The 21,855-nt window shown below is 46.8% G+C and overlaps 1 protein-coding gene across 3 annotated transcripts in view; it reads right to left on the bottom strand.

Moving 5' to 3' along the window:
- LHFPL3 (LHFPL tetraspan subfamily member 3) overlaps positions 1 to 21,855 on the bottom strand; it is a 270,950-nt gene that overhangs the window by 29,634 nt on the left and 219,461 nt on the right. The window contains exon 3 of one of the 3 annotated variants that reach the window (XM_068170911.1): positions 21,064 to 21,111. The exons of 1 other annotated variant lie outside the window; for it this stretch is intronic. In XM_068170911.1, coding sequence (XP_068027012.1) covers positions 21,095 to 21,111 — 17 coding nt within the window. In that variant the 3' untranslated portion in view covers positions 21,064 to 21,094. The remainder of the gene's footprint in view (positions 1 to 21,063; positions 21,112 to 21,855) is intronic. One more of the 3 variants, XM_068170906.1, reaches the window with a different exon arrangement.

The raw sequence follows: 21,855 nt of genomic DNA, 5'->3' as shown, positions 1-21,855 counted from the left end.
CTGCTTTGGCAGGGGGGTTGGACTCAATGATCTTTGGAGGTCCTTTCCAACCCCTGACATCCTGTGAATCTGTTATCATGAAAATGAAATGTTCCCTGGACAGTCATATGTGGGACATGACTTCCTTTCATTGAAGCATGAGAAGAAGACAACATGGTGTTTCTTGTGAGAATCAAGGCATATTAATACTCATCAGGAACTGCAATATCACCTGATGTTCAGCTTTCTCCTCTAGAGGGAAAAATTCACTTCTGGACCCCCGATCAGCCACAAGAATTTTCCTACCACTAGGCAGGGACACATGGCAGTAGGACATGTGGCACCACAGTAATGGAGGTTTGCACCAGGGCTTCTGGGCTCCACCCTCATCGCTAGACTGCGGTTTATTTAATGAACTATGCACAGACAGACCACTGGCAGATCCACGAGACACCCTCCATATCATTGCCTGAATACTGAATTACTTTTCTGCACAGAATCAGCAGGGGTATCTAGGTCATTGATGTCTGTATTCCTGTGCATTCCCTTTGTCTCTATCATCCGGGCTAGGATGCAGGGCCTTCTGGGATCTGGACAAAAATGTCCCCCTGGGACACATGGATGGTGGTTTGCATGTCCACTCAGGAGCTGGGCATTTCAGCTGTAATCCTGGCAATAGCTAGCTGCTTGACTGCAAAATCTTCTCTAAAATACAGCTTTCTTTGTCCTGTAAATGAAACTGGGAGAAAGGGAATAAAAAGGCAAGATCAAGGATGACATTTTAGCCTGCTGACAGGGGCACTAAGCTGTTGAAAAGGTGATGTGACTTCCACACTCTGCTCCCATTAATATTTAATAGTCATTAAATTAAAAGTCAGGGATGTGTAGGATTAACTACAGGTCAGTAGCCTCATACTTTGGATGAATGAGTGTTAGCATGGATGGAAATAAGCTACTGGGAATGAGCACAGCCACTGTGCCAATAACAGGCATGAATTTAAACACTGTCCCCGAGAAACCAAAACAATGAAATGGCTGCTCCAGTGCACAGACCTGCAAAAGCCCTGCACCAGTGCTGAAACCTCTTCCAGAAGAGATGCCCACTGAGATACGAAACTGCACGGCAAAAGTCAGCTGTTTCTCTCTGTGGATTTGTTCAAGGGACTTCCAAGAGACTGACACTGCTGATCACTGAGAAAACATCTGCAAACAGCTTTTCATGCACTCAAAAGCAATGATCACAAAACAGCAACCTTTGAAGGATGCTGTAACTGAGCCACCTGTGCTGCCAGGAGAAAAGGCAAGTGAGAAGAATGAGAGGGGATCTCATCACTGTCTATAAAAATATCTGAGGGATGGGTGTCAAGTGGAGAGGGCCAAGCTCTTTTTGGTGGTGTGCACTAAGACGACAAGGATCAACAGGTACAGTCTGGAATACAGAAGATTTCACCTCAACATGAGGAGAAACTTCTTTACAGTGAGTGTGACAGAGCACTGAACAGGCTGCCCAGAGAGGTTGTGGAGTTTCCGTCTCTGGAGACTATCAAGATCCACCTGGATGCGTTCCTGTGTGGACTACCCTAAGTGATCCTGCTTTGGCAGGGGGTTTGGACTGGATGGTCTCTCAAGAACCCTTCCAACCTCTGATGTACTGTGATACTGTGTGACTTGTGCAGGAGGACACCAGTCTCTCACTGCACCAAGCCATCAGGCTCACTTTTAATTTGTGCAGTTTGAGTGATCGATGGCCAGAGCTGCCACAGGACACTAGTTCAGCCCTGCCACTATGGCATGAAAGAGACTCAGCTTGACCTTCACAGTAGTTCCTATTCCAGGTTCAACTGGGGTGTGTTGCTGATTGCAGATGTTAGTCCTTGTCCTTTCCATGCTTATTAAAATGAAAAGTAGTCTAAACCCAAGCAGTCTTTCTGTGTCTGGAGAACCCACACACGGAGACTCCGATGGGTGACTTTTCCCCTCATCTCTCAGCAGACAGAAGTGGGCTTGTTTGCTGTCCTCCCTGGCACAGGAAAGGCTTCCCACCAGCTGTGTGGTTTCCTTGTGCTGGTAAGCAGAGAGCAGGAGGGCAGTCCTTCGTGGAGGAATGCTTGCTGATTTTGACCAGACAGCTCAGATTTCAAGCAGCTTCTTTTCCCACAGTTGCTAAGCAATCAAAATGGTCATCTCAGCTGCTGAAACAACTGCTTAGTATTTTTTTTTTTCCTTCCTCCTCCATTTGTTTCATTCTGGGCAACACCAGCTTTAAACCTCTCAGGGCTTCCCCCGTGCCCCTTGGGGGGAAGAGATGGGTAAGCACAATGCTAGGAAGAAGCATTTGTCCTCAGTAGCTTTTGAAGTATGGGTCATATTGCACAGGATATTTCCTTGCCTGGCCATCAGGAAGCTTCCTACCTTAAACTATTCGCAGGAGTCTCAGAGACACTTAGGCACACTTGTCATTCAAGAGGTTTTTCAGCTGCCCCTTACAGTTGCTGTCAGCATGCCCACCTGAGTTGCCAGTAGCTCCAGATATGGCTTTGATGAAACCTGTTGTACAACTCTTACCTTACACCAGTGTTTCAAATGACTCCTCCAATTATTCCTTTGCAGGCCTGGCTCTGGTTAGCGTCCTGCACACAGCCATCTGCAAGGTGCCTGTGACTAGGGACATTGTCAACTGTCCTGCAGGACTTCGTCTGTCTCGGCTGGAGTGCATTCAGAGAAGACACCAATATGGGCACTCCTACAACTGAAAGTCAGGTGGCCAGTGAACAAAACTGCACACAAGCTTATACCTGCTGGGGACATCACCCAGGAGAAAACTCCCATCCACATTTAGCTGCAGTAACAGAAACAAATAAGAAATCAGACTTGGGCAAAGGGCTGGAAGGTGATCCCTGGTCAAAGCAGGAGGTAACTTTCCAGATCCACTTTGTTTAGTAGCACTGCAAGGTATTTGCCTCTGGTCCAACAGGCCTGGAAGGCAGATGAAAAAGCCATGGGGAGTACTCTTCCTTGCATAAACGACTCTGGAAACTTTGCTATTTCCCTTGTCATGTAAGGATTTTTCAAAGTTCAGCTGCATGTTCACAATAAAAAAATGAATAGGTCATTCTGCCCCTGTACACTGCACTGGTTAGGCCACACCTCGAGTACTGTGTCCAGTTCTGGGCCCCTCAGTTTAGGAAGGAGGTTGACTTGCTGGAACGAGTCCAGAGAAGAGCAACAAAGTTGGTGAGGGGCTTGGAACACAGCCCTGTGAGGAGAGGCTGAGGGAGCTGGGGTTGCTTAGCCTGGAGAAGAGGAGGCTCAGGGGTGACCTTATCACTCTCTACAACTACCTGAAGGGAGGTTGTAGACAGGCTGATGATGGTCTCTTCTCCCAGGCAAGCAGCACCAGAACAAGAGGACACAGTCTCAGGCTGCGCCAGGGGAGGTTCAGGTTGGATGTTAGGAAGAAGTTCTATAGAGAAAGAGTGATTGCCCATTGAAATGGGTTGCCCGGGGAGGTGGTGGAGTCGCCGTCATTGAAGGTGTTCAGAAGGAGACTTGATGGGGTGCTTGGTGCCATGGGTTAGCTGTTTGGGTGGGTTGGATTGGTTGATGGGTTGGACACGATGATCTTGAAGGTCTCTTCCAACCTGGTTTGGTTTATTCTAATAAAGGTTTATTCAACTCAGCAGAGACTTGCAGTGCCTCAGAAATAGCACGTATCAAGACACACAATTAAAGCTAAATCAACCTCAAAATATTCACTACTCTGTGTGTTTGCTAAGGCTGCTGCGCTGCCATTCCCAGCACAACACCTGTAAATTCTGCCAGCTGTCCCACAGGCTCAGGTTGTTTTTATTAAGTGGTTCTGTGTTGTGCTTCCCTCATGCGGAACCTCCTATTTTCTGATGGAGCTGTGGCTCTGACATAAAGTTATAATGATTTGTCTTGCAGCCTTGGTGGAAAGTGGTTGTTGTATCAGGTCACACATTTCATAACTCTGGCAAATAAATCTGGGTGTTGCATACGTTTGGTAAAACTGAGATCTCTGCCGCATAAGAAAGTGACACAGTGCTGGGAGTGAGAATGACCTGGGCTGAGCTTTTGAACTATGGATATTCCGCTGAGCTGGTGCTCCTGGGTAATTTGATGATGTGTTACCGTAATGGTATAAATACTGTGATAAGTACAGGGTCAGTGGGAGCATGAAGACATGTGAAGATCCAGGTCCCAGCAGCTGGAGAAGCCAGAATGGCAGTGCTCCTCCAGGAGCAGGCATTTCCTGTAGCAGGCAGGCCTCCCCTTTGGTGTGCAAGGTCAGACCAGAGGTCCACTCAGCCTGTGCCTTTTTTTTTTTCTCCCCTCTGGAAGTGGCCAGTGATGGATACATAGGGCAGAGCAGAAGGACAGGAAAAAAATAAATAGATAGGGATGTTTCCTCAAATCATTGTACCATCCTACAACAACTTGTAGTGCACAGACTTTGGGAGCCTAGTGGGCATCATCACACGTAAGAGCCTCACAAATCTTTCTTCCAAGAATACACCCAGCTACTTTGTGAACTCTTTTAGTGTTTAAATTCTCAGGGGTAGAACCACAGGCAAGCGAAGTCCAGGTCACAACAGGATGTTGCTGCCTGTCTAGTCTGAACCAGCACACCAAGGCACTGTGTCAACCAGTAAACCCCCTTCCTATTCTGAGGGTGAATCAGCAGTGACCTCACTTCCAATGCCCTAGCATGCATCATCCACTCAGGCAGTCATTATTTTTTCAAGTGGTGTGTGCTGCTTCAGACTTGAAAAGGAAAAAAAAGGAAACAAAGTTTGTTCCCTCAATCCCAGCATCTCTTGTGTGTGCCCCATGCTGAAGCAGAGAGGGATCCTTTCTGTGGACCATGGAAATAGTTTGCTGCATCTTCTGGTAGCATCACTGACTGAACATGAGGCCTTCTGATTTGATGGGTAAATGGCCAGATTACCTAATCTGATTCTTAAAGACAGCTGCTACCTTTTGCAAGAAACATGACTCTTATTCTACGATGGCCCAGCAAATCTTGCAAAAGGAATATATGACTCTATGGTTTTTTATTCCTCTGAGCAAAAAAAAAAAATATATATATATATTTAAAAATGTTTGTATCATACAAAGGTTAAAAACATAGTTGACTGATTCAAAAGGACAAGTGCAGGATCCTGCATCTTGGGAGGAGTAATAACAGGCACCAGTACAGGTTAGGGGCTGCCCTGCTGGAAAGCAGTTCCACTGAAAAAGACCTTTGGAGTCCTAGTGGACAGCAAGTTTGCCATGGGACAACAGCGTGGCCAAGACAGCCAATGGTATCCTGGGGTGCATCAAGAGAAGTGTGTCCTGCAGGTCTAGGGAGGATCTTCTCCCCCTCTACTCTGCCCTGCTGAGACTACACCTGGAATACTGTGTCCAGTTTTGGGCTCCCCAGTTCAAGAGAGACAGAGACCTGCTGGAGAGAATCCAACAGAGAGCCACAAGGATGATTAGGGGACTTGAGCATCTCCTCTGGGACTGTTTAGTCTTGAGAAGAGAAGACTGAGAGGGGATCTGATTGATGTGTATAAATATCTCAGGGGTGTCAAGTGGAGATGGCCAAGCTCTTTTCAGTGGTGTGCACTAATAAGACAAAAAACAACAGGTACAAGCTGGAACATGAGGAGAAACTTCTTTATGGTGAGGATGATGGAGTCCTGGAGCAGGCTGCCCAGTGAGGTTGTGGTGTCCTCTGGAGACCTTCAAAACCCACGTGGATGCATTCCTGTGTGGCCTACCCTAAGTGATCCTGCTTTGCCGGGGGGCTGGATTCAATGATCTCTGGAGGTCCCTTCCAACCTCTAATGATACTGTGATACTGTGACTCTGAGCTTACTGGTCCTGTAAAGAGTCTGGATAAGCCTTTAAGATGCTCTCCCAGATAACCAGCACCAGAACAAGAGGACACAGTCTCAAGCTGCACCAGGGGAAGTTTAGGCTGGAGGTGAGGAGAAAGTTCTTCACTGAGAGAGTCATTGGTCATTGGAATGTGCTGCCCAGGGAGGTGGTGACTCTGGAGGTGTTCAAGAGGGGATTGGACGTGGCACTTGGTGCCATGGTCTAGTCATGAGGTCTGTGGTGACAGGTTGGACTCGATCTTTGAGGTCTCTTCCAACCTTGGTGATACTTGATTCACAGCCTCTGTCCCAACAAGTAGCAAGAGAAGACTGCCATACCTTGCACCTCACTAGGATGAGGTGTGCTCACCCAATCTGGATGCTTTCTTTTTGGTTAAATTTTCTACCTGGGAAGCATCATTGGCTATTTACTGCATTGATATAAATCCTCAGGCCAGCACTGAAAAGTTACTACCTGGTTCATAGGCTTTTTAAGGAAGTGCAACCTGTGGTTTCTGGGTCTGTTGCCGTTCATACAACACGCTCAAAGGCTGCATGAAGAAGATAGTTTTTGTAGGACTCAGTAAAGTTTACTGCTGTCAGTGACGGTTCCCTTTAAAACTGATGAATAGCTCTGCACTTTGTCTCTGGAGAGAGATCATGGAGAGACATTTATTATTAGGGGGTATGTAAGCTACAAATTAATTGAATTCTAAGCATGTGAATGGAGCATCATAACATTTTACATAAGCTATACTTAATACACAGGAAATGTACGAGCGAAACAAAGTTATGACTGCCACATCCTTTGTGACATTATCAAAAACCTATCTCAATTTTTTCTGCAGGATACTGTCACGGTTGACAGTAGCGAAGTAGAATCAGCCTTCTTCAACCCTCTTATTTTGGATGTAATTTTAGTAGCATCTTTGTCATTAGGGAAACAAAAAAAAAAATCCCAAACATCCAGGCTCCAAAAAGGTATTGTTTAAATCTAGTGCAGGGCACCCAAAATCAGCCACCTACAGGGCCCCTGGGTCATGGACTTGCATGAATTACTCCTGTGCATGCTTTCTTAACTTGTCAGTTTCAAATAGCTTAGGAAGAAATTCTTCACCATAAGAGTGGTGAGACACCAGCACAGGTTACCCAGGGAAGTGGTGGAAGCCCCATCCCTAGAGGCTTTTAAGGCCAGGCTGGATGTGGCTCTGGGCAATCTGATCTAGTGGAGAGTGTCCCTGCCCGTGGCAGGGGTGTTGGAACTAGATGATCCTTGGGGTCCCTTCCAGCCTGACAATTCTGTGGATAGGGAGTACTAAGCTAAATTCTGCTCAACAGAGTCTACTCAGACAGTATCTTCTTGTCACATTGTCACTTAATTTTTTTCTCCCAGAAAAAACTATTAAATTCTGAACATACACATCCTGAGACACTTACCCTATCCAAATCTCACTCAAAAATGCCTTTTTCCTTTCCACAAGGCTCTTTCCTCAATATAACTGTAACGTAATGCAGTGAGAGGTGTGGCCAGCGGGGGGATTCTGCCCCTCTGCTCCGCTCTGCTGGGGCCACGGCTGGAGCCCCAGGGCCAGTTCTGGAGCCCCCAGCGCAGGGGGACTCTGGAGGGGCTGGAGGGTGTCTGGAAGGGGGCCAGGGGGAGGAGTGGAGGGCTGGGGCTGCTCTGCTCTGGAGACAGCCTGGGAGAGTTGGGGTTGTGCAGGTCTCCAGTCCTCCATGGCTACCACATGTTGCAATTTCTAGGTAAAGGAAAAGAAATGTGCCCTTAAAGATGCTGACCTGTGCTAGGGGAAGGTGTCCCTGCTGCACAGGGCAGGGGGGGCTGTAACTAGATCATAGATCACCAGAGCTAGAAGTGGCCTCTAAGGGTCACCTAGTTCAACCTCCCTGCCTCCTGCTTTCATCTCCCCAGCACAGCTCCTGCTCCCCCCAGTAAGGAGACCCAGCCAGCACCCAGAGATGACGTTGGACATCAAACCTCTTCCTACCTAGCTGGGGGGCCACCAGGCCCCCCAGCCTTTGTTGTCACCACCACCATCACCCAGTGTGCACCATGGGCACTCACCAGTGAAGAGAGGAGGATCCTCCAGCCCAGATGGGCTCAGCTTAGAGCCTCTATTTCCTGGAGGGGATTAAATAGTGTCTGTGTATGGCGGGGGGGGGGGGGGGGGGGGGGGCGGGAAGTGGCCACAGCTGCTGGGGTGGGAGGAGACTCCACCAGAGCCCAGGTGCTCTGGGATTTGGGGGGGAAAAGGGGCAGAGGTGGGGGGAAAGGAGAGGTGGTGGTGAAAGGAGGGGGTTTAAAATAACTTCCTTTTCCATGAACCTTTCCTAATGCACAACTGCAGTTCATGGTTGGCTTTGCCTCCATGCCACAAGAACAAAGCCATCCACACTTCATGAAAGGGAGCACAATGGTGGCTCTTGCAGTGAAATCTTCCCATGGTTATCATTTTGCTTGGCAGGACAATCTGTGCCTTTCAGGTCAAAATAACAAGTGTTAATACTGACAAAAGTTCTCCAAGAGTGACTTTATCCCCTGGGGAGCCCAGGGAAGCAGGGATGCTCCCCTTGCTGTATGGTTACAACATGAATACTGACTCTGCTGCAGGGGACAGGTAGCAGCTCTCATTCCGATCCATTGGGTTGTAAGAGCAGTGCAGGGCCATGGCTGCAATTCCCCGTGAAGGTCTGGCTAAGCATTCTCCTCCATGGATGAATCAGGTCCATGTGGAGTTAAGGTCCATGCTTAACACCTCCTTATGTCTTTCTTTCCTGCAGCATCATTCTGCAGAATTATAGAATCATGCCTGGAGAAGAGGAGGCTCAGGGGAGACCTTCTTGCTCTTTACAACTCCCTGCAGGAGGTTGTAGCCAGGTGGGAGTTGGTCTCTTCTCCCAGGCACCCAGCGCTAGAACAAGAGGACACAGTCTCAAGCTGTGCCAGGGGAGGTTCAGGCTGGGTGTTAGGAAAAAGTTCTTCCCAGACAGAGAGATTGGCCCTTGGGATGTGCTGCCCAGGGAGGTGGTGAAGTCCCCATCCCTGGAGGAGTTTAGGAAGAGCCTGGATGAGGCCCTTGGTGCCATGGTTTGATTGACTGGATGGTGCTGGGGGATAGGTTGGACTGGATGATCCCAAAGGTCTTTTCCAACCTGGTTAATTCTGTGCTTCTGTAATGCCCGGTCTTTTATAGGCATTTTAAACACTCTCCGTTCCTATTAATTTAGAATGGAGGCAAGAAACATGCAACAGCTGTGTCTCCCCCACAAAAAAAAACCTGTTTTCAACTGAGAATGAGCTGTTCATGCCCTATTACAAAAACATATGGCAAATGAAGCCTGACCCTGGTTTAAGAGGAAGTCAAGCAAGGCAAACTTGGGAAGGAGTATGGCATTGATTTCTTCTCCAGCTGTTCTGCACATACATTGTCTCCACAGGCGACTATAGAGCAAGAGAGCGCACATGGATCAAGAGAGAACTATGGAGTACGTGTCTTGTTAAAGGCTATAGCCTAGACCTCAACACCAGAGGCAGGAGAAGGTGGGAGACCAAAGGATGACTTGAAAATAGCACAGACGAGACTGATTTGCTGAAAATGGTTCAAACTTATGCAAAACTTGAAGACTGGTATGGTTTGAAAGTCTCTTTGGTGGCACTGTGGGAGGAGATTTTGTGTTACCTGAGATGGGAGAAGGGGACAGGAAAGGGATGGGCAGCAGGGACAGGAAAAGGAAATGGGTAGTCTGGGGGACAGGAGGAGGTAAGCAGGAAAAGCCATTGGAGTAGTTTTATGGAAACTTTTAAAGGTTTGACCATGAGCTTGACAAAGAGGATGAAGGTGAAACATTGAAATGATTTAATGTGGTTTGCTAATGAATTGAAGCAAGGAATTGATTTTAGCTGTGACACATTGGGGGAGAACAAGGTAACATCCAGAGGGCCCAAACAGAGAAGGTCATGGAGACTGAGGATGAAGCTATGAGGGTCTTACTGTGGGAACAAATGCTAACAAATATTCTTGTAGAATGCTTTTGAGGGAATGCCAGGAGAATTAAAAAACACCATCATGTTGGGGAGAAGAGGGAATATGTTGATGACATTGACAATAACACTGAAGGTGTTTGTTTTCTTCCTGGATTTAAAACCTAACAGGTTTCCCATACACAATCAAACAGGTGAGGCATATAAGGTAAGATAAGTGGGTCAGTTTTAGCTGTAATTAATAATTCAATGAAACCATCTGGCAATACTTTCCTGGAGAGTGGAGAGCTGCCTACAGAAGAGGGAGAGAGGTGTTTTGGATACCAAAACAGACAAAGATGGAGACTCCAAGGGAAAGAAGAAAGTTTTGAGAAGCTGACATTGCTAAGGATGAGGATTTTGTTAAAGCATGGACAGCAGCTGCATCAAAACAGATAAGGGAAGAAGTGCACAAAATAGACTTTGGCAGTATGAAGAACAGAGGTGAGGGATGCAGAGAGAAGGCAAGGCTGTCTGAAAAGCTATTGCGGTGGTTCAGGCTGAGTGCCTCCTGTTGCCACCACACAAGCCACATCTGCAGTGTCCCGAGGGTCCAGCCCAGTGGGTGGACATGGGAAGCTACGTATTTAATTCCATACTGCCCTGCTCCCTTATAAAACCATCAGCGGGGTCCTGCACTTCCTCTTTCTTCCCTCACCGTTATCTGGTAATGGGGGGAGCCCAAGGCTGGGGGAAGGGCAATCTCAGATCTGGCCATCAGAGAATAGCCTAACAGTGGAGGAGGGGGGGAAAAAAGAGCCTTGGGGGTTTTGGGTGTACCCTCAGGTGGGAAGAGGGGAGTGTTGGGATGCTTCTGGGTATGCCTTGGGGTCTCTCTTTTGTCACTGTGCTTGTGGTTCTCTGTAAACATTCACTGCTTTCCCATTTAAACTTTCCACCGCTTTTGCAATCCTTTGTCTGAGTCTCAGGTTTTTGCCCGTGGTGAGAGGATTGACCCTTCAACCCACCACAGCTATTCAACATCCTGATTTCTAGCCAAGGCACACCTCCCCATGTGTATGTACTCTTGCTCTGTTCAGAAATGTTTCCTGGGCTGCATTTTGGATATTTGCCCCCCAAGTTATAGTGGTTTGGAGATGCACATGCACAGATCCACCCACTGTGCAACGCATGCTCACTTGGTCCCATCTACACTGTGCTTACCGATGCTGTATGTTCCTGGAATGTGTCAGACTTGGAGGTCACAGTGCCATGAACATCTTCCCTTTCTTGGCAGTCTTAATACATACAGTATCACACACAGTATCACTTAGGTTGGAAAGGACCTCGAGGATCATCGAGTCCAACCTATCAACACAGACCCCACGACTAGACCATGGCACCAAGTGCCACGTCCAATCTCCCCTTGAACGCCTCCAGGGTCGATGACTCAACCACCTCCCTGGGCAACCCGTTCCAATGCCGAATGACTCGCTCGGTGAAGAACTTCCTCCTCACCTCGAGTCTGAACCTCCCCTGGCGCAGCTTGACACTGTGTCCCCTTGTTCTGGTGCTGGTTGCCTGGGAGAAGAGGCCAACCCCCTCCTGGCTACAACCACCTTTCAGGTAGTTGTAGAGGGCAATGAGGTCACCCCTGAGCCTCCTCTTCTCCAGGCTAAACAATCCCAGCTCCCTCAGCCTCTCCTCATAGGGCTTGTGTTCAAGGCCTCTCACCAGCCTTGTTGCCCTTCTCTGGACACGCTCAAGTGTCTCAATGTCCTTCTTAAACTGAGGAGCCCAGAACTGGACACAGTACTCAAGGTGCGGCCTAACCAGAGCAGAGTACAGGGGCACTATGACCTCCCTGCTCCTGCTGGCCACACTATTCCTAATGCAGGCCAGAATGCTATTGGCCCTCCTGGCCACCTGAGCACACTGCTGGCTCATATTCAGGTGGCTGTCGATCAGCACCCCCAGGTCCCTCTCTGTCTGGGAGCTCTCCAGCCACTCCGACCCCAGCCTGTAGCTTTGCATGGGATTGCCGCAGCCAAAGTGCAGCACTCGGCACTTGGACTTCTTGAAAGCCATCCCATTGGACTCTGCCCATCTGTCTAGTCGGTCGAGGTCCCTCTGCAGAGCCTTTCTACCCTCTAACTGACTAACATCTGCCCCTAACTTGGTGTCATCTGCAAACTTGCTGATGACTGACTCTACCCCTTCATCCAGATCATCAACGAATATGTTGAAGAGGACAGGGCCCAGCACTGATCCCTGGGGGACACCACTGGTGACTGGCCTCCAGCTGGATGTGGCACCGTTCACGACCACTCTCTGGGCCCGGCCCTCCAGCCAATTCCTAACCCAGCACAGAGTGTAATGGTCCAATCCACAGGCTGACAGCTTAGTCAGCAGTTTGCTGTGGGGGACGGTGTCAAAGGCCTTGCTGAAGTCTAGGTAGACCACATCCACAGCCTGCCCCACATCCACCAGGCGGGTCACCTGATCATAGAAAGAGATCAGGTTGGAGAGGCAGGATCTGCCCTTCCTGAATCCATGTTGGCTGGACCTGAGCCCTTGGCCATCCTTCAGGTGTGCAGTTATTGCCGCCAGGATAATCTGCTCCATCACTTTCCCTGGCACTGAGGTCAGGCTGACTGGCCTGGAGTTTCCAGGTTCCTCCATCCGACCCTTCTTGTGGATGGGGACCACATTGGCCAGTTTCCAGTCATCTGGGACCTCACCGGTGAGCCAGGACTGGAGGAAAATGATGGAGAGTGGCCTAGCTAGCACATCTGCCAGCTCTCTCAGCACCCTAGGATGGATCCCATCTGGTCCCATGGACTTGTGGATATCCAAGTGGCTCAGCAGGTCCCGAACTAACTCCTCATGGATTTCCAGGGTATTACTCTGCTCCCCAACCCCAACGCCCAGCTCCGGAGACCACTCGTCCTGAACTCCTGCCTTGCTGTTAAACATTGAGGCAAAGAAGGTGTTCAGGACCTCAGCTTTATCCTCATCCTCAGTCACTGTGTTCCCCTCCAGGTCCACTAGGGAGTGCAGGTTCTTCCTGCCCTTCTTCTTATTATTAATATATTTATAAAAATGCTTTTTATTATCTTTGACTGAGGTGGCCAGCTTCAGTTCCAGCTGGGCCTTAGCCTCCCTAATTTTATTCCTACATAATCTAACAGCTTCCTTGAACATACCTCGAGAAGCCTTCCCCTCCTTCCAAAGGTGATACAGCCTCCTCTTCCCCCTTAAATCCTCCAGGAGCTGCTTGCTCATCCAGGCTGGTCGCCTTCCCCGCCGGCTTGCCTTCCGGCACCTGGGAACCGCCAGTTCCTGTGCCTTCAAGAGCTCCTGTTTGAAGTAGGTCCAACCCTCCTGAACCCCTTGGTTCATGAGGGCTGGTACCCAGGGGACTTTGCAGACAAGTTTTTTAAATAGGCTGAAGTTCGCCCTTCGGAAGTCCAAGGTGAAGGTTCTGTTGGTGCTCCTCCCAATCTCCCTGCATATTGAAAACTTCACTATCTCGTGGTCACTGCACCCTAGGCAGCCTCCCACGATCACATCTCCCACCAGCCCTTCCCTATTGCAGAACAGCAGGTCAAGCAGAGCCTGGCCCCTGGTAGGCTCGCTTCCTCATATCAAGTGTCCCTGCCTCATATCAAGAGAAGCGAATTTTGCAAACCAAAGGGATGGTGTTCTGGATATTGTATGTACCACTGATGACATAACTGTATACACCTGATATCAACCAGGGACTGGCTGACCCACTGATTTTTGCATGATTGGGCTTGTCATGTCCTTGAGTCCGCTATCTAAAGTCTGTCCTACAGGAATTATGTGATATTTAGCCAGAGGTGAGGGTGCTCCCACAGAGATACACTATTGAGAGGGAGATGGAATGACTTAGTTGAAATCATTACTTTATCTTTCCAGTAAGCTGTGCCCTGATTTAGTAATATATTCCATTTGTGGATCATCCTGTCTCCGGTGAGTCTGCATTACAACAGCAGAGCAAACAAATTAAACAAATTCTTGATATGCTTTTATCAAAGATCTGTCCCTGGTGTCCTTTGATTTACTTCTTGAGATCTCCTCTGGCATGAACTGGATGGAAGCAGTATTTTCTCCCTTTCAAAACTGAGCTAGCTCAAGTACCTCTGAGAATATATAAGCTCTGCCTTCAGAGCTGGCTTCAGGCATTCAGGAGATTGACTGTCCTCCCTTTAATATATAACAGGCTGTAGTTAGCTGTATGTCTTCATTTCAGTGAAATTGCTTTTTATTCTGCATTTCCTTGGCCTCCATGAGGTGGTGCTCTGTATGTGCTGAACCAGTATCAAAATGAAAGAGAACTTGCTGTCTTTTCTTGCTGTTTGGCAAAGGGGGATACAGAGGTAGATGCTCTCCTTGCTTTTCACCACCTGCCCCTCACTGGTGAGGACCAAAATTGTTGACAGATCTCATTTGCCAGCAGGGACAGATTTTTACATTTTGTAAGTTTTGTAATTGCATCACAGACATCAGGGATGAGAACAACCTAGTAATTACCCTTCACACCACTCCCAGCCTATTGAGGATGGTTCTCTACAGCAGGAAGTGTGGTTTCCAGCACATGTTTCGATACAAAAAAATAAAGATGTGTAATAGGAAAAGAAGTGATTCCGTGGCACCAGGAGAGAGTCTTGTTTGGGTGGTTGGTTGGTTTGGTTTGGTTCTAATCTTTTAGGAAACTATTTTTTGCCAAAAATGCCATGATTAAGAAGATGAGCACTTGAAGTTCCACCTGAACATGAGGAGGAACTTCTTCACTGTGAGGGTCACAGAGCACTGGAGCAGGCTGCCCAGAGAGGTTGTGGAGTCTCCTTCTCTGGAGACTTTCAAGACCCATCTGGATGTGTTCCTGTGAGACCTGTGCTAGATTCTACGGTGCTGCTCTGGCAGGACCGTTTGGACTCAATGATCGTTGGAGGTCCCTCCCATCCTGTGATCCTGTGAGGTATCATGGTGCTAGCATTATTGTCAAAAGAACTACAAAAGGGTGTTTATATATTAAGAATTATATATGGAGAAAAAAGAAAATGCTCTTAAAGATGAGTGTATTGGATGACTGGGAAATTCAAACCAGCTGCTCATCAGCAAGACAGGTAAACCCGGATGTGCAACAGCATCAGCCACTTCTAGCTTAGCTCATGTACAACCACTTGTGAGGTTCACACATTGTCAGGTTGCAATATGCTACTGATTTGCTTAGGCTTCTGTCTGTTAAATTCTCAGCCATTAGGTTTAGCCAGTCCTAATGAAGGACTGCTGCTTGGCTCTGTTGAAGGAAGTAAAGCTTGAGGTTGGCTGAGCTTTTCAATGTCTTTGATATAAACTCCACAATTTTCATGTCAGGAATTTGGATAGTCTTTGGGCAAGGGAGGCACTGGTATTCCACTGGGCAGATTTTGCTTTCCCAGCTCTCCCAGGGACTTTTAGGAGTAAGTCTGTCTGTGGCCCTCAGCCAGTAAAGCACTTAAATGCGAGCTCTCAGTCCATGAATCTGCTGCTGATGAAGGAAGCAATGCACTTTGCTGGGCTGGGTCCAGTGTTGCTCTCACGTCCTCAATTTGCATAAAGCTCTGTCATGTCCTGTGAAGCCATATTAAGGTGCTGGATAGACACTGCCTGGGACTGCACTCTTTGCTTGAGTCATAACCACACTTTCAAAAAGGAATGAGTGCATTTTGCTTAAAGTTAGCTACGACTGTTCTGTTGGATTGCAAACAGTGTGAGTACATGAAAAGGAAAGTAGTACCTCTGTGTTGTTCTGGTGATAGACACACATACTCTTGTTTACTGCTTGAATAATAAGACTCTGAGCTCAAAGTTGGCTGGAGTGTATCAGCACATGGCTGAAAACAGCATGTGGGAGCAGAGGAAAAATATGGTTTGTTACATTTCTTGTTATAGATGGATCCCAGAGCCCCAAAGGTGGCACTGCATGAGCAGCTTCAGTGAGCATGGCAGAATGAGTCAAGGGGAAATGTCCAGACTGAAGGTCTTGCGGAGATGACAGAGACCAGCATAAGTATCAGTGCTGGTGAACCCTAAATGTTGCAGAATAATAAAACCATTTAGTCTTTCTTTTCTTTGTGTGAAGTGAATTTCCTCGTTCTCTGGCTAGGGCCAAAGCACGGCACAACTCCTACCTGCCTCCCTGCTGTGCAAAGGCACATCCAGGGGTTTCCATTCCTTGTACTCAGCTCTGATGAGGATACACCTTGAGTATCGTGCTCAGTTTTGGGCATGAGAGATGTGGAGGTGCTAGAGCCAGTGCAGAGTGGGGCAACAAAGCAGGTGAAGAATAAGTCTTACGAAGAGCAACTGAAGGAGCTGGGGCTGTTTAGTTTGGAGAAGAGGAGGCTGAGGGGAGACCTCATTGCTCTCTGCAACTACCTGAAAGGACATTGTGGAGAGGCTGATGCTGGTCTCTTCTCACAGGTGATTAGTGACAGAACAAGAGGGAATGGCCTCGAGCTGTGACTGGGTACATTTAGACTGGACATTAGGAAGAAGTTTTTCACAGCAAGAGCGGAGAGATGTTGGAATAGGCTGCCCAGGGAGATGGTTAAGTCACCAACCCTGGGTGTCTTTAAGGGTCATTTGGATGTGGTGCTTGGGGATATGGTTTAGGGGTGAGCCTTGTAGAGTAGGGTTCTGGGTTAGACTTGGTGATGCTGAGGGTCTTTCCCAACCTGAATGTTTCTGTGATTCTGTGATTCTGATGAGGGCTTGCCCAGCTCTGTGATGCAAGAGAATACCTGAGCACAGGGAACAAAGGAAAGAAAACATCAGGCAAGTGAACCGGACAGTGATAATTTCCCAGAGCACTGCCTTTTGCTTAATGGTGCTCTCGGGCAGAGGAATGGCTGGCAGTAGCTGTGTTGACAGATTCATGACCACCCAGAGTCACTGAGGAGCTGCCTGGGAAGTGCAGAGGGTGCAATGATAAATCCCAAGGCACATGTTCCTGTTACTGAAAGACTGCTGAAATGAGCCACCTGGGAGACATGCTGGAAATAGTCTTCTAATCTGACACTGTCAGAGATGTATGTGGCTGGAAGGCTGAATGAAATTGTTGAAGGCCATTGTGATCAGTGCTAGCTATCTGTGAATAATTTCCTGAAGTTTAACCTTCATGTGAGGGGCAAAAAACTCATGCTGTAGGTCATGAGAAAACTTTTTCATGTCATTTGCTCAGAATTACGTAGCTGGAGAAGGTAACTGTTGCAGGACTTGTTCAAGGATAGATGCTCTTAGGCTCAAAGAGGAAGCCAGCTGAGACGACAGAGTTTGCAGAGGAACACATTGAGAGCATGATCCAGTGGGCCACAATGGCTGGCTCTGTGGACACCCATGGAGTTGGCTGAGTATGTAACATTGGCTTGTTCTTACACTAACAGGCAGGAGCAGTGTGTGGTGGATTTCACCCTTGTGTGTATGCATGCAAGAGGGAGATGGTAACATTCAACAGCATGCAGTGGTTCTTCAGGTCTGCAGTCTCTTACCAGTGAATTTGTGTCCTGGCATCAGCCACTTCTATGTGTGCAATGTAGAATGATCACTACATTTTGTGGCTGGTTCTGATAAGATCATTTAAAATAACAGAATAAAAAACCAACCAAACAAAAAAACACCAAAACCAAAAAGCAACACCCAAAAAAAACCCACAGCAGAAGAGAATTTCAGGAGGTCATGCAGACCTCTCCCTGTCCCAAGATAAGCTAAGTGCACCAATGTCACTTCTGATGTGTTTGAATAATTTTTCCCTAAGGCTCTCCAACACTGGAAGCTCATAGCAGCTTTAAGGAACTGTTTTCTCTACCTCACTCTCCATGCTGCTAAAAAGGCAGTGGGAGTTTTGTTCCTCATATCTGATTTGAGTATTTCTGGAATGTAAAACATGGTTGCAGGTGCTATGATCCACGAATGGGCACTGAAAACCAAAAAACCCCACTCTCACTTATGGACTGCTCCCTCACACTCATTAAATAAGACAACTGAGTTGGAGACATCCCTGCCATGCAGTGGGAAAACCAGGCTTGTTCCAGAGGCATTGGGCTGGCACACAAATCAAAGATCAGTGTGATACACCTAGATTGTACAAAGATTAGGCTGAAATGTTTCACGACCCAGTAGTTTTATGCCAGGTGTCTGAGAGACGGCTAATTGCAGAGTCAGAGAATTGAAAGGAAGGAAGCAGCAACCAGGGGAATTAGCTCAGGGAATTCAGGGAATTTGAACTAAAAGTAATAATTTTGTGGCAGTTTTAGGCTGATGCCTAGGAAAATTTCCCACAGATTGAGTAGAAAGTGGTAGAATGTAAATAAATTACCGTTGGTTGTAAAGGGAAAATAATGATAAGGTCTAAATAATCCCATTGGTCTGGTAACTGACATAAATTAGTTGTATAAACTAACTTTCTCTTTCCAGCTTCTTTGCTCCAGCTGATACTAGCTAGCTGCTTCTGCCAGCTTGCTGACTTTAGCTGCACTTCTTTGTTGGGGCTAATTACTAACAAGCTACTCTCTGCTCTTCTCTCTCTTTTACCTTGTACAGGGGGGAAGGGAGCGAAGAAGGGGAAGCTGTTGGCAACCCCCTGGTTTTGTCTGGGGTGGTGGTGGTAGCGTTCTTGTGTTGTTTATAAATTGCAAATACATGTAAATATTGTATATTTTGTACATATTCATTGCATTCCATATTTCTGGATTTTGGTGTCCTTGTAAATAGAGCTTCATTTGTTTTCCAACTGAGCTGGTCTGGCAGATTTTATTTTGGGGGTATTTTCTCCATATTAGTTAGGGGGCAATTTTCAACCCACCACAAATTTATGTGAAGAAAGTGGGAGTAAAAATGCTTAATTAGACCCTTTGGGAAGACTATTTCTTCTCCCAGTGGCACACAGCAACAAGACTCAAAAGGCAAATTTAGGATCCTCAAGTGGTGCTCAATACAGATCTGTGTGACAGGTCTTGCTCCTAGCAAAAATGATTTGTGGGACATCCATTTACAACTGTGGGTAGGTGTTAGCTGTTGTTTTGTTTTGCTGTGCAGGATGATGGACTGTGGGAGGAGGTGGGAGGTTGTGGTGTGGCCCTGCTCTGTGTGTGTGACGTGGCTCCAGCTTCCCTAAGGAGGCACATTTCTTGGTAAGTGAAGGGGCTGAGCTGTAGAAGCGCATCAAATTCTTGGCAGGTGGGAACAGACATCTATAGTGCTCCTGCCTCAGGGCCTTGGTTAAGTCTCAGAGGCTGTGATGGCTGGCAGGGGCTCACCAAGGAGAAGGAGGCAGAGAAATCACACACCTGTTATAGACTCCCTTTCTTTTCTGCAACACATCCCCAGCACTAACTGTATTTGAAAATATAGCTTGCAGGCTTCTTTTGCAATGATTTAAAAAGATAATCTTACCCCTGTAGAGACTTCAGGTTTCCAGTCCTATTTTGCCCTAACTCTGAGTCCACCATTGATGTTAATTAGGAGTTCCTTAGCCTCATTAGCCTGGTGTTCTCCTTTGTTAAAGAAAACAGTGAGTGTGACCTTGCTTGCTGGGTGGATTTTCTCAGCTCTGACAGCCTAATCATTAATGTCTTAGGAACACAGGCAGGGATCTTACAGGGAAAACTTGAGAAGAGCTATAACAGCATCATATAGACAGCTGTCAGTGTCAGCTGGCATAGCTCCAGTAAGTTATAAGTAGATGTCTTTCTAATAAGCCATCCTGTTCTCACACAGCCCATGCTGTAAGTCCACATTCATTTCATGTTTTGGGTGCAATGGAGTGAAGTAATACTTTTGTTGCATGATAAGGAGATACAACAAACGGCTACCTCTGTAGCTAAGCTGCAATTGGAGAACTGGGTATACTGAAAGTAATAACCAGCATTTGATAGTCTCCATTTTATTATCTAGAAAAGTTAAACATTGACCAGTGCACTGACCTCCAGTGATCTGGTTTCAAATAATAGCTGACAGCATAGCGAAAGTTATATTGGTGGCTTCACTCTACTCCTCACTCACACAGTCGTGAAATTGCAGAATCATTGACAACTGTAAATAGGAAGGGACTTCTGGTGTGAAAAACCTGGAGTTTTTTAAGGCCAGGCTGGATGTGGCTCTGAGCAACCTGATGTAGTGTGAGGTGTCCCTGCCCATGGCAGGGGGGTCAGAACTAGATGATCCTTGAGGTCTCTTCCAACCCTGACAATTCCATGATTCTATGTATTCGTCCCCTGCTCAAAGCAGATACAATCAGAGCAGGATGCTCAGGGTAATACCCAGTCAAGTTCTGAGTATCTCCAAAGATGAAGATGACATTACCTTGCTGGGCAACCTGGTCAATATTTGACCATTGTCATGACAAATAAACCACAGAGGGTGTTTAAAATATGAGTGGCATTCCCGGGGCAACAGAAACCCAGGTGGAGAATGACAGTTCTGTGTCTCAATACCAGGAAGCACCAGAAGACCCGTGTGGGTCAGCCTGCTTCAGGACGCTGTGGCTGGCCTCGCCTTCATAAGCATTACTCACACTAAGATTAACAGAACTCTCTAAACACAGGAGAATAGCGAATTTGCCCACAGTATTTTTTTCTTTAACAGAGTGCTGTGAAAACAACATTTGAAATTCCAGTGTGTCATTTGGCACACAAAGCAGGAGTCTGACAACAGAGGAGTCGCCATGGAGCATTGATGTTGCAAAGGCGCAGATGTAGGTAGCAGAGCCGTACACAGCAGCCAGCCGCAGCAGCACCAGGCTTCTAGTAAAGGCAAAGCGGGAGCTGCTGCTTCCCACTGGCAAGCACAACAAAAAGTCTTGATGTTGTTTCTGACCATTTCAATTGCACACTTCAACTTTTTCTGCAGTTAGCTATATCCAGTGGGGCCCCCATCATTGTAGGTACCTCTGAGTGTTACTTAAGAATAAACATATACACGCTGCAGATTTGCCACTAGCAGCCACCACAAGCTATGGAAGAAGGCAGATTATTAAGAATACACAAACCCAAAGCTGGGACTATAAATACTGGCCAAAACACAGATGTTGCTGAACATGCTGCCTACCATCAGAAACACGAGGCAACAGCAGAAAGCCATGCAATGTATTTTGGCAGAAGCACGCAAACACTTTGTAGCTTGTCCCCTGGATGCCATGCTTACACTCACGTTATTCTGTGTCATACTACCTTAACTTGTTTTAAGCATTTCCATCATCTGCGAGGTAGGAAGGGAAAAACAGAAGAGTTAAGATATAATCAAATGAGACCTTGCACATTATAATTTGTAAACAATCTCATGTGTGAATGGTTGAGACTTCTGCCTCAATTTATCTAGGCATGGAAATATAGAAAAGCCAGGTGAGTGATTTAATGGGTTTCTAAGGAGCTAGATGAAAAACAAAATAGGATGAACAAGAGAAATAGTGACAGAACATTAAAACACAACAAAACCCAACCCAACCAACCAAAAACAACCACAACACACAAAAAGCAAAGAATTTTTGTGCCTTACTGCATTTTCTTTTTCTGTCAGCAAAACATCAGCAATACCTTTTGATCAGTAGGCAATTTTAAACACCAGGTTAGTATGTCTGCTTTAAAAATACTGGAATAAAGATGCAAAATTAATGAACAAGCAAGAACAAATCTGAACAAGGAATTTGATCAGAGTGTATCAGTTACCATCTCAGCATGTACAGATCTGCAGAGGTCTTTCTTCTAGATGAGAAATTACACTAATAAAATAAAAGTATTATATCTAGACTCTGTTGATACATTGCTCATATTTTTTAATTATATTTCCAAAATCATAGGTAACATTTGAAAGATATCAAATCTTCCTCCTCATGGCTTAGATTTTTAGATCCGCCACGCATTGTGCTTTTAACGCTGCACCCACAACAGACCTTGAACCTGTGAGGACTGAAAAAGCCAGGGAAACCTAAAAATATTTTGAATC

The sequence above is a fragment of the Melanerpes formicivorus genome, unplaced genomic scaffold (genome assembly GCF_026170545.1).
Source record: "Melanerpes formicivorus ecotype bairdi unplaced genomic scaffold, bMelFor1.0.p_v2 SCAF_3, whole genome shotgun sequence".
Taxonomy (NCBI): domain Eukaryota; kingdom Metazoa; phylum Chordata; class Aves; order Piciformes; family Picidae; genus Melanerpes; species Melanerpes formicivorus.
Note: the sequence above shows the minus strand (reverse complement) of the source record. Positions and strands in the feature narration are given on the sequence as shown.